This window comes from Bubalus kerabau, chromosome 4 (genome assembly GCF_029407905.1).
Source record: "Bubalus kerabau isolate K-KA32 ecotype Philippines breed swamp buffalo chromosome 4, PCC_UOA_SB_1v2, whole genome shotgun sequence".
In the NCBI taxonomy this organism is placed as follows: Eukaryota; Metazoa; Chordata; class Mammalia; order Artiodactyla; family Bovidae; genus Bubalus; species Bubalus kerabau.
The window spans coordinates 109,072,669-109,085,054 of NC_073627.1; the positions used below are offsets into that span (position 1 = coordinate 109,072,669).

General features: G+C 43.7%; 1 protein-coding gene across 1 annotated transcript in view; it reads right to left on the reverse strand.

The window, feature by feature from the left end:
* Positions 1-12,049, reverse strand: part of DMRT1 (doublesex and mab-3 related transcription factor 1) — a 100,779-nt gene extending 88,730 nt beyond the window's left edge. The window contains exons 1-2 of the mRNA XM_055578228.1: positions 11,750-12,049; positions 8,221-8,410 (exon numbers count right to left, since the gene is read on the reverse strand). Coding sequence (XP_055434203.1) covers positions 8,221-8,410; positions 11,750-12,049 — 490 coding nt within the window. The remainder of the gene's footprint in view (positions 1-8,220; positions 8,411-11,749) is intronic.
* Positions 12,050-12,386: the final 337 nt, after the last annotated feature.

The window sequence follows — 12,386 nt, forward strand, 5'->3', positions numbered from 1 at the left end:
GGGAAGTGTTACCATATGCCTCAGAAATTGTGCTCTTTTGAATATAGTCAAGAGAATGAAACATATATTAATACAAAACCGACACCAAAATGTTATGGAAGCATTACTCATAATAGCCAAAAAGTGTAAGCAACCCAAAAGTCCTTCATCTGATGAATTAAAAAACTCACCATATCCATACAGTGGAGTAGTATAAAGTTTTTAAAAAGGAATAATAAATATTAATACAGGCTACAATAGGGGTAAATCTTGCAAACATCAGCCTAAGTGAAAAAAGTCAGCTATGACCCCAGTGTAAGAGCAGATGGAGATGACTACAAGGGAAGAGTTTCTTTTAGGAGATGAAAACGCTCCACAGTTAGATTACAGGGATGGTTGCACGGCTCTGCGAATTTACTTTAAAAAAAAAAAAGCACTGAATTGTACACTTTAAACAGACAAAGTATACAGAATATGAATTATACCTTAGGCTGTTAAACTAATTTGAATTTTTAGGCATTTAAAAAATCAGAAACACTTAAAAATATCACCAAAATTGCAGATCGATCAATGATTTTACTTTGTATCTGTAGGTGGGTTCATGATCACTAACACAGTGTTTTAAAACAAAATTTCAAATTTAACCATCATTAATTTATTCAGCAAAACTTTACTGACCATGTACTACAAAGCCAGGTACCGTACTATGCACATAAGTTACGTGATGAATAAACTGCAATCCCTGCCCTTAAGATTACATTTTCACAATGGAGACAGAAGTGCAAATCAGTCACACGCTTCTTCTGACTTTTTACATATGCTGTTATAAAACTAATTTTATTTTGTAATAACTTTACATGGAGTATGATCTACTAAAATATTGAATCACCATGTTGTACACCTGAAACTAGTAATACTGTTAAGTCAACTATACTTCAATTAAAACTAATTTATAACTTTAAACACTGTATTTACCATTTTTGATGGCTCCGAATTTTCAGTCTAGCCAAGGAAGACCAGTAGGCCACTTCCTATATATTTTGTTGTCAACTTTTTTATAGAAATACTGTTTGTGGAGAATTTCTATCAGGTCAATTAACTCCTATATTTGACATGTAAATATAGAGACTGCCCTTAGAATGAATAAAATTGATTGAGATGTTATTTAAAACACTAGTCCATCAAAATGATCAGTACAATTAATCTTAAGGGTTTTCTTTCATTCAAGCCTCCTATTCTTACTTCAGTTTAAGGAGATTTCATTTCATTAAACATTCTGGAAATTTCTTTGACTCTGAAAATAAAATTGGGGAATACTTTTATCTGAAGGCCTTTTTAAACCCAATTTCCACATCTTCCATCAACTTGAAATTGAGCTCTGTCTAAAATCAAATGGAGCTCATCTCATCTAAGTGGCCAGAATCCTAGAAATATCGGCTCTCAAGCTAATTTGGGTAAAATGTTTAGGTTTTTCATTTGAAATGCTTCTTTCTGTGCAACATGGAAAAGTGCAAAGATAAAAACTGAAATACTTTAACTCCATAGATTTTTAGAGCAGCAAAACTACTTGGTATGATACTATAATAATGGGTACACACCATCATTTATTCACAGAATGTACACCACCAAGAGTTAACCCTTCTGTACACTCTGGACTCAGTGATGGTGGCATGTCTGTGTCGCTCATCAGTCGTAACAAATGTACTTTTGGTAGGGGATGCTGATAATGGGGACACTGTCTACGTGTGGGGGCAGGGGATGTATGGGCAATCTCTATACCTTCCTCTAAATTTTGCTGTAAATCTGTAACTTCTCTAATGAATAAAGTTTATTTTTAAAGAAACTTAAATAACTCAACATCTTCAGCTGTTAGTTCATCAGTCATTTCTCACTGGAAAAAAACTGCATGGGGACATTATTCCATTTTAAAACTACCACATTGCATGTTCGTACAGCATTTGAACCCTTAGAAAGCACACAAGCAGGAAGGCATGTGCTGCCTACCGAATGAGTTCTTTCTCTGTGTTGAAGTGGAATTACTGCTAGCTAAGGAAGAGAAGTGAAGGAGGGTGTCCTGTCAATATCAGACACAGGCCTGGCTGACCTAACAGGGGAAAGGTGAGTGAAAGCAGGCCACAGGTCACAGGTCACAGGCGCTGGGCAGTGGGGGAAGGCCTGAGACAGCAGGAGGCGGCCTTGGGGAGTGTGAATGTGAGTGTGTGTGGAAGCCCAGGGTGCTCCAGAAGGGAGGGCCCCAGGAGATAACATTCAGGTTCTCACTTACAAAGGACACATATGCCAAACCAAATTCTCTACAATGCAGCCCTTCATCTGACAGCCCTGCACAGAAGAGCCAAGAATTACGGAGACTTTAGCATAAGCTCTAGGTAAAATGGCCTTCTTTCTACTTGCTGCACAGGAGGCTAAGGAAAAGCAAAATACAGTATGAAATAAACAGGAAGGAGCCCACATGTCAAAGAGGAGGAGTGCTTATGAGATTTTTTTTCAAGTCAGCTGATAACTTTCAAAATATATTATTAATATATTACATATATTATGCTTATGAGATTTTTTCAAGTCAGTAGATAACTACATATATGTGTGTGTGTGTGTGTACTGCTAAAATTTAAAAAGTAAAACCACAGAAATAATGCTGAAGTTGTTATTAACTCATTGACATTTATAACTAAAATTGCTCACCTTTTTTTCTGGACACCTCCAAAATGGCTGGGAAGAAATCATTTGTTAATTGATAGTACACTTGTTAGCATATCTGATCCTGTTCATATAAAAGATAGCACTGAACAAAGCATTTCTTCAAAACGCTGTTCCTTCAGTGTTACCCACAATCACAGAATATTTTATACTCACTGTTGGAGGAATCATCCAGCAGTGTTTTGATCTAGCTTAGCCCATCTTCAGCTAAGGATCGCAGAGACTGTGGTAAGTTAACTTACTCAGAGGGATCAGCTCTCCAATAGATGAAATGACAATTCAGCAAATTCAGTTTCCTTCACAGTGGCCTCAGGATTCAGCCAATAATCTTGGCAATAATTCTTGGGCACTTTCAGGAGCCAAAAGGAGATAACTAAGAAGCCTCAAGGACATAAACATCTACTGGATTTCACTACGCCACTGCCCTTGCAGTCAACATCATGTATTAGAAAGAGAAAGTGAGCAGCCTGCCCCTTCGTGGGAGCCAGCTGGTGGGCTGCACCGTTCCATTACAACTTTCACCTTTCACAAAATAACTGCAAATCCTAGCGTTCCACATGGATACAACGGAATACCAGGCCATTAAAAAATGCCATGGTTTTATATTAAAAAAAAAACTACACCAAGTGGGAGCAATATACTCCTGCTATGTTAAATATATACATTATATATATACATATACACACAAAAACAATAAGCAGACAGGTAAAGCCTCCACCTGTAATCCTGAGGTAACAAACAGAAGACCCACAAGTTGGGGTTTGGAACGTAGTCGTTGAGTATGTTTTTGTACTCTATAAATGTTTACCAATTCCTGCATAAAGCTAAATGTTATTTTAAAGAAATTCTTATCTCTAGAGATGTAATCTTAGTTACACATTTGTCAGTAGTACATGATGTAGGGCAGGAAGTTGGACACCCCATGTGCTACATAAAACTTAAGGAACATCCTTCAAGCTGTCTTGTCTGCTTCACTCTCTCTCTCTCCCCCTCTCTTCCTCCATCCCTCCCTCCCTTCACTGCCTTCTCCATCTCTCTCTTTATATAGTTTAATTCTACTGGCATTTCTGTTTTCCTCTTGCTCATGTCCCAGAAGTTCATGATCCCAACTCAAGGGCTTCGGTGGACGTCCTGTGAGTGATGATGATGGACGAGGCTCCTGCCCTGCTGAGATGAGCTAGGCTGGTTCGGAAGGGCCCATCTTCCCAGAGCAGGCAAAGCCTCCTGCCCTCAGCTGAGCCCAGGGCACCGCACACCACTGGCTTCCACACTCCCTCCCTTGGAGCATTGGTTCAAGACTCTGAACTGACTCCAAGGTCCATCAGCTCCAGGAGCAAAGAAGGGAATCTGGTCACATCCTCCTTGACCCTGAACCTTCTGTCATGCTCCTCTGCTGCTTCTATTTGTAACTTTCTGTATCACCACTCTGAAATGCCCTGCAAGAACTTCTTGGTCACTGTGAACTCCATCTAGCCTGAAATCCTTCAAGGCTTCACTCACCATGGTGGGGTGTAAAATCAAACTCTGACACCCCTTTCCATGAAGTGCAATGTGGGATACAGCAGGGTAGGCCAAGTTCACCCACGGTTCCCAACAAAATGCCCAGGACTAATGCTGATCCATCACGGGCCTGTCCCTGTATTTCTCCCTGTGAACACCAACGGCTGCAGCTTTCTGTGCCAGCCGAGAATGGTGCTGCCCCTGATGTGTTTCGATTTGCCCATAAGCCCTAAATCCCGTCTGAGGATTAAACCATAAACTCTAATCATAACTGTCCGTTTTCCAAGAAAACACAGCAACTATTCTCACAACCTCCCTTCACAGGCAGGTGGCAAATCCGTGGGCTCTGGGATGGGACAGACCTGGACTGAATCCCAGCTCAACTCAGCTTTATTCTGGGGCAGTTTCCTTACCACCGGTTTCCTTATCTGTAAATAGGAATAGTAATTCCTACTTCCTAAGATATTTGTGAACATCAAATGAGCTACTCCCCTCTCTACTCCTCTGGCACCCCCACCACCATCCCCATATCAGACCTCCAGCTGAATCCACCAGGTCTGTCCTGACCCAATACAATCTTCTGGTAGTTAGGTACAGCTTAAAATTCCAAAGTGCAAGAATCATATTTCTGATAGATATACTCCTTCCTTCTTATGAAAAGGAAAGTTCTGAAACTGCTATCAATATGTTTTATGCACAACAAAGCTAAAACAAGAAAATAATACCATCTCCTTTGTTAGCTAGTAGCTAGAGATTCTGTAGCCCCAGGAACAAACCCAGGGATAGGTGCGCAGACACACCTGCCTGCAGCAGGTACTGTACCTCTGTCGCTCACCTGGCTTCTCTGGTGCCCTCTAATCGTCTTCTTTATAATAGTCAAGACTCTGAGGATCTTAAAAAGCCTCAAAGAGCTCATCCCTCATTTTTGAGAAGAGGAAACAAGACCACCAGAGAGCTTAAGTTACTTGTCTAAAGTTGCACAGCTATTTAATGACAACTAGGCAGCTGACCAAAGCCTTTGACTGTGGATCACAATAAACTGTGGAAAATTTTTCAAGAGATGGGAATACCAGACCACCTGACCTGTCTCTTGAGAAACCTATATGCAGGTCAGGAAGCAACATATAGAACTGGACATGGAACAACAGACTGGTTCCAAATAGGAAAAGGAGTACGTCAAGGCTGTATATTGTCACCCTGCTTATTTAACTTATATGCAGAGTACATCATGAGAAACGCTGGGCTGGAGGAAGCACAAGCTGGAATCAAGATTGCCGGGAGAAATATCAATAACCTCAGATATGCAGATGACACCACCCTTATGGCAGAAAGTGAAGAGGAACTCAAAAGCCTCTTGATGAAAGTGAAAGAGGAGAATGATAAAGTTGTCTTAAAGCTCAACATTCAGAAAACTAAGATCATGGCATCCGGTCCCATCACTTCATGAGAAATAGATGGGGAAACAGTGTCAGACTTTATTTTTGGGGGCTCCAAAATCACTGCAGATGGTGACTGCAGCCATGAAATTAAAAGACGCTTACTCCTTGGAAGGAAAGTTATGACCCGCCTAGATAGCATATTCAAAAGCAGAGACATTACTTTGCCAACAAAGGTCCGTCTAGTCAAGGCTATGGTTTTTCCAGTGGTCATGTATGGATGTGAGAGTTGGACTGTGAAGAAGGCTGAGCGCCGAGGAATTGATGCTTTTGAACTGTGGTGTTGGAGAAGACTCTTAAGAGTTCCTTGGACTGCAAGGAGATCCGTAAGTCCATTCTAAAGGAGATCAGTCCTGGGTGTTCTTTGGAAGAACTGATGCTGAAGCTGAAACTCCAATACTTTGACCACCTCATGCGAAGAGTTGACTCATTGAAAAAGACTCTGATGCTGGGAGGGATTGGGGGCAGGAGGAAAAGGGGACGACAGAGGAGGAGATGGCTGGATGGCATCACCGACTCGATGGACGTGAATTTGGGTGAACTCCAGGAGTTGGTGATGGACAGGGAGGCCTGGCTGCAATTCATGGGGTCGCAAAGAATCAGACACGACCGAGCTACTGAACTGAACTGAGGCAGCTGACAACTTTAGCCCAGCAATTAAGCACAGCAAACTAACTTATGAAAAGTTTACTTAAAACTTACTCCAAGGTTACATTTCATGGAGCCTTAGAAGGCTCTAGATTCTGTGCATCTCAGCGGGTATATTTAGTATGAAATATATGTCTTTATATTTGCCAATGGGATGTCGCAGATCCTAGTTTGGTGAGCTTCTTAGAGCTCCTGTATTCTAGACCAGTGCCATTAAACGGAACTTTGTGAGAAATGGAAGCACATACTATCCCATATGGCTGGCTTTAGCTACGTATGTGCCTGTTGAACATCTGAAATATGACTAGCGCAACTGAGAAACTAAATGTTTAAAATTTTTTAATTTATTTTTACTGTTGTAAAATACATGCAACATAAAAACAAACATCTCAACCATCTTTCAGTGCACAGTTCAGTGATACTAACTACATTCGTGATGTATTGCAACCATCACCATCATCCATCTCCATAGCTTTCCATCTCGTAAAACTGAAACCCTACACTCACTAAACAATAACCCTCTATTCCCCTCTCCCCGCAGCCTGTGACAACCACCAATCTACCTTCTGTCTCTAAGATTTTGACTACTTCAAGTATGTAAGTGGAATCATACAGTATTTGTCTTTTTGTGACTGGTTTCTTTCACTTAGCATAAACTCCTCAAGGTTCATCCATGTTGTAGCATGTGTCAAAATTTCCGTCTTTTTCAGGCTAAATAGTTTTCTTTTTACCACATTTTGCACTTCCATTCATTTGTCAGTGGACATCTGAGGTGCTTCCACATTTTAGCTATTATGCATAATGCTGCTATGAACATGGATGTAGAAATACCTCTTTAAGATGCTGTTTTCAATTCTTTTCAGTATGCACTCAGAAGTGGAATTGCTGGATCATGTGATAATTCTATTTTTAACTTCTGAGAAACCACCATACTGTTTTCGATAGCAGCTGTACCGTTTTACGTTCCTACTAACTGTGCACAAAAGTTCCAATTTTTCCACATCTTCACCAATATTGTTATTATCTGGTTTTCTGATGGTAAGCATCCTAACTGGTATGAGGTGGTATCCATTATAGCTTCGATTTGTATTTCCTAATGACTAATGATATCAAGCATCTTTCCTTGAGGTTTCTACCACTTGTATATCTTCTCCGGATAAAAGTTTTAATTTTACTTCATTGTAATTAAATTTAAGCAGCCCAATGAGGCTAGAGGCTTCCATGTTGGGCAGTGCAGCTCTGAAGCACCATGATTCTCAAGATAATTTACAGATTCAGTGCAGTAAGCACTGAGATTTGGAGGCAGATGGATCCATTCAGGTCCTTTCTAGTCTGACAGATGTAGCCAGTCACTAAAACTTTTTATACCTCAATTTTCACATAGTACAAAATAGAATTAACACCTCCTTCTTCTAAGAATGAAATGAATCAGTATACATCTCTAGCCCCTGATATACTCTTAGCTCATGAGAGAGAATTTAAACCAATGAGACATGCCTTGCCTCAATTCCAGTGTCCACTGAAACTCAGAACCCAGAATCTGTTTTTCTTTTTAGATATGTTCCCCAAGTGAAATTGCAGTCCCTCCCAGAGAAAGGACTTTCAGCTTTAGGAAACAAGGATCTTTGGCTCCCACCAGGAGGATCCCGTGAATGGAAGGGGCTGATTGAGATGAATTCTGGACTAACTTCTCTGGTATTCTGTGATTTTGACTCTGTCCAGATTCAGCCTTGGCAAAAAACAACAGGAAAGTGAAGCTGTCGAACTTCTGGTTCTAGAATTCAGGCCCACCTCCTTTGTGAGGCAGCCAAAACAAACCTTCAGAGGGAGGATCTTTTAAGAGTCCCTCTAAGCTCTGCATGTGCTCTGGGACTCAAAACCATCCTGAGGCTCTGTCTTTGTGGCCACACCCTTCTTCCCTCCAGCGGGCCCACAGGCTTACCTGGACCTGGAGCTGCCGTGCTGGGGGTGCTGGCCGGTGGCGGCTGCGAGGAGCTGCTGCTCTCAATCATCAGACACGGGTTGCCGCTGCTGTTCTCTCTCTTGACCATCAGTTCAGCCGTGCTGGGCAGCGGGATGGGGTGACTGATCCCCAATTCCTCTTCCTGGGCCTGCTGACGTCTCAGGGCCACCTGGAAGCACAGGGCGGTGGGTCACCCTCCAGCACCCCAGAATCACTCCTACAGCTTTGCCAAAACCACTGAAGCCCTGCCCATCCCAGACATCTCCATCCATTACCTCCAGGGATGAGGTCTGAGAATCCCTCATTTCTTCTCCCACCCCCAATTTCTTTTTATAGCCACCCAGGTAACTCTGATGTGCAACCAAAGCTGAAAAATGGTTGAGAGTCAGAGGTCCTTTAGAGCTTTGAGTGAGTGCTCAAAAACTTTTCAATAAACAAATGTGTGTGTAGACTAGAAGGAAAGATTGGATGAGAAAAAGCTGCAGTTAGCAGAGGAATTCAAAGTGAAGAGCAGAAGTCAGCAGTGACAGATTAGGAAGGAAGGAGAATGGGATCACTCATTGCTTACTTCCACAAATATGGAAAACGCCACTGTATTAGGAACCTCGACCATCAAGACATAGTAAGATTTAGATTAGATCCTAAGGCACTCACTGTTTAAAAGCAGAGACACGAAGCAAACATGCAACTACAACTCAAGACAAAATGTGAACCACCACAAGACAGGCACAAAAGGGGCTTTAAGTGCAAGGATGAACGGAGGTGGTGCTACAACGGGGCCGTGAAGAGCCGCATGAGTGAAGCCTGACAGGCAAGGATGAAGGGGCAGAACTACTCCCAACATGGGAGCAGGGTAGACAGTGAAGGCAGAGGCTGCTCAGGAAACCCACAGAGCCCTATTCGGTGGGATGGAGGGATTGTGGAGGGAAATAATGGGGAAAGGGGGGCCGGCAACATGGTGTTGGAAGTCCCTGGAGAAAGAGGTGGAGGTGGAGAGAAAAGGAGAAAGCAGGTGTGATATCCCCCAGTGGGGGCTGGAAAAGACCCGGCATACCTAAGACACTCCTCATGGTCCCTCTTCTTTTAAAGAACAGTGGAAGGTTGAAAAGTTGTGTCCAAAAAAAAAAATTGTATTTTTGTTTACAAGTAACAAAAAAAAGCAGACTTTCTGTTGAAAGTGACCACTGGTGATAATGGAACAAGAAAGGGAAGCACCTGTACCTCAGAGGCTGAAATACAAGCCAAAAAGTTGACATCAAAATGGTGAACCAGAAACGTAACTACAATTTACAGACTGTTTTAGGAAAACTGTAGTCTTTAAATTTAGAAAGATGATTAACTTTGAAGTAATTTTACTCCTAACAAGAGGAGTCTTCAACTTAAAAAAAAATCTTTGAATATAAGATTAAATAATTAAGTAAGTCCTGAATTTTCTATTATTAACCAAGTTTAGAAACAGAATATTAAGGATTTGACCACAAATGTTTAAAATACCCATGAACTTGTGAAGAATGTCAATGCAACAAAAAAGTGCACTTTAAAAAGCCCTGGTTTACACAAATCTCACACATGCACACAACATACAGAGTATTATATAGTCCATAAACTAAAAACACTTTTACAAAGACCTCTCAAGGGCTCTTAGGAAATGCTATTTAAATAGGGAAGGTGAGGCAATTGATTTAAAAATGCAATTATTTTAGGCTCTTAAGATCAATTTCAAGCTATTTTAGAATGACTGTTACATGGCTGTTTAAAGGATTTCACTCAGCACAGCACAAGCCTTCTGGTGTGGAAAATACTCAAGTTTTATACTATTAAAATAATTTTTAGTTCCTTTTGTTTTTAACATAGCGAACAGCCTCCTTACAAATTAGTACTCCTACTAATACAGCTTATTCAAACTTAATGGCCCTGCTGCTGCTAAGTCGCTTCAGTCGTGTCCGACTCTGTGCGACCCCATAGACGGCAGCCCACCAGGCTTCCCCGTCCCTGGGATTCTCCAGGCAAGAACACCGGAGTGGGTAATGGCCCTACTCGGATGCATATTTTTCTTACATTTTGAGAAAAATCCCCCTCCCAAGCATACTCTCCACACTAAATATTAAAGCCAGCAGCTAAATCTTCAGAAAAAAATTTTCTACCTACAAAAACAACTAAATGCCATAAGTTTTTTTTTTTCCCAGTAAGTTCACTGTGATGCATTTAAATGCTATATTCAGTGTATTCTTTTCCACTATAGATTAAGCTGAAAACCAATAAAGAAACCAAGTAAAACAACCTGTATTTCCATGACTTCCCTCACAGTCTGTGAAGACCGAATCTAACTATTTTAAAACATTTTTTAAAAATGGGTGTATATAAAAAGTATAATCCTATGAATGTTAAGTCATTTTCAGTGGACGATATTTACCCGTTCCTAACCAAAAGTAGCACGTCGTTAGTAAACCTTTGTAATATTTCATTGTAAATAACCTGTTTTAAAAGGATGGGACAACTTTTAGCTGGAAAGAATGTGTATTCTCTTCTAAAAATTCTTTTAGGATACCAATGACTTTATTTCTGTTAAGGTACAAAAGTACTGCCCCAACAGGAGACAAAACCTCAAACGCTTGCATTTTCTCCTCTGCGTGGTCGTTTAAAATTCTTAAGTGTGTTTTAAAACACACTCAAAGTAACCTGTACTTGAATATCTTCGGTCGAGACAGCAAACTTTAAAGCGCAAATGAAATTTCCCTAGGGCTCAAAATGGCTGAGCCAGGATCCACCGCGGCGAATACGAAAAAGAGCGCCAAGAGCACAGCGAGGACCACGCCGCGCCGGCGTCCGTTAGGGCGACTTTTCCAGAAAAACAGACTCCCGCCGCGACGCGTTATCCGTAGAAGCTGCGGCCGGCCGGGTCTCTGCTTCCCCCTAACCAGAACCCGAGAAGGCACCGTCCAACACCGCCACCCAATTATAAGCTCCCTGCTCGAGGCCGAGTCAGGGATCCGAGGGAGCAAGCCCCCCAACTCTGCTCAGAGAGTGAGGTCGGATGCCTAGGGCTCCCCGAAGGGCCGAACACCACAACTCGCTGCTGGAGGCGGGGTCAGAGATCCCGGGGACCCCTTCCCTAGCAGCGCGAACCCCGCAACTCTCGGCTGGAGAATGAGTTTAGGCATCAAGGGGACTCCCAAGCAGAGCGAACCCTGCAACTCTCAGCTAGCTCTGAAAAAGAAAGAAAGACAGAGGATCCCCGAAGGGGCGAACCCCACAATTCCCACTGGGTCACGGATCCGGAGCTTCGGGAGCCGAGTGAACCCCGCACCTCCCTGGCTCCGCCTGCGGCATCGGAGACTAGTCCAGGCCCTCGGAGCGCGGCATCGGAACGTGGCTAGGACCCCCGGGCCCGAGCGCGCAGTGGCGGTCGGCAAGCACCGCCACCTTCCTTCCGAACCCCCCGTGGCACCCCAGGGGCTTTACTCGAAAAATTCGGGGCTGAAGCCCGGTTCCGGACGCCCGCACTCACCTGCGCGGCCATCACGCGTTGTCTCTCTGCTATCAGGTTGCACTTCTTGCACTGGCAATCCCGCCACATGCAGAAACGCTTGTGGCCCTTGAGCGGCGACGCGTAGCCGTGGTTGCGGCACCGCGCGCACTTGGGCAGCCGCGGAGACTTCTTGCTCGAGACGGCGTCCATGCCCGACGCTCCCGAGTCGGATCCGCCGCCGCCGCCGCCGCCCCCGGCCTTGCCCTGCGGTGGTGCCCCCGGGGTTTGCGGGGCCTCCGACGGTGCGGAGGGCTTGCTATACGCATCATCGTTGGGCATGGTGCCCCAAGGAGAAGCGCGGACTCTCCGGTAGCTGCAAGGGGGTTACCCGGCCGACGGCGAGGCTGAAGAGGAGGAGGCGCAGAACGCGTACGTTCTGCAGCCGGAGGTGCAGCTGGACTGGCGAGGTCGGGACTCGCAACGCCCAGAGACGTGGGGGGTTGTGCCCTTTATTTGCGCGCGCGCGCGCGCGGCACAGAACTTTTGGATACTTTTCAGAACGTTCCCGGGACTGCCTGGGCGGGAGAGAGCTCTAAGGAGCGCCGTCACGCCCACCGCCCCCCAATTCTAGCCACTCGGCTCCCGCTGCGTGCAAGCTTTCAGGAGCTGCAAACAC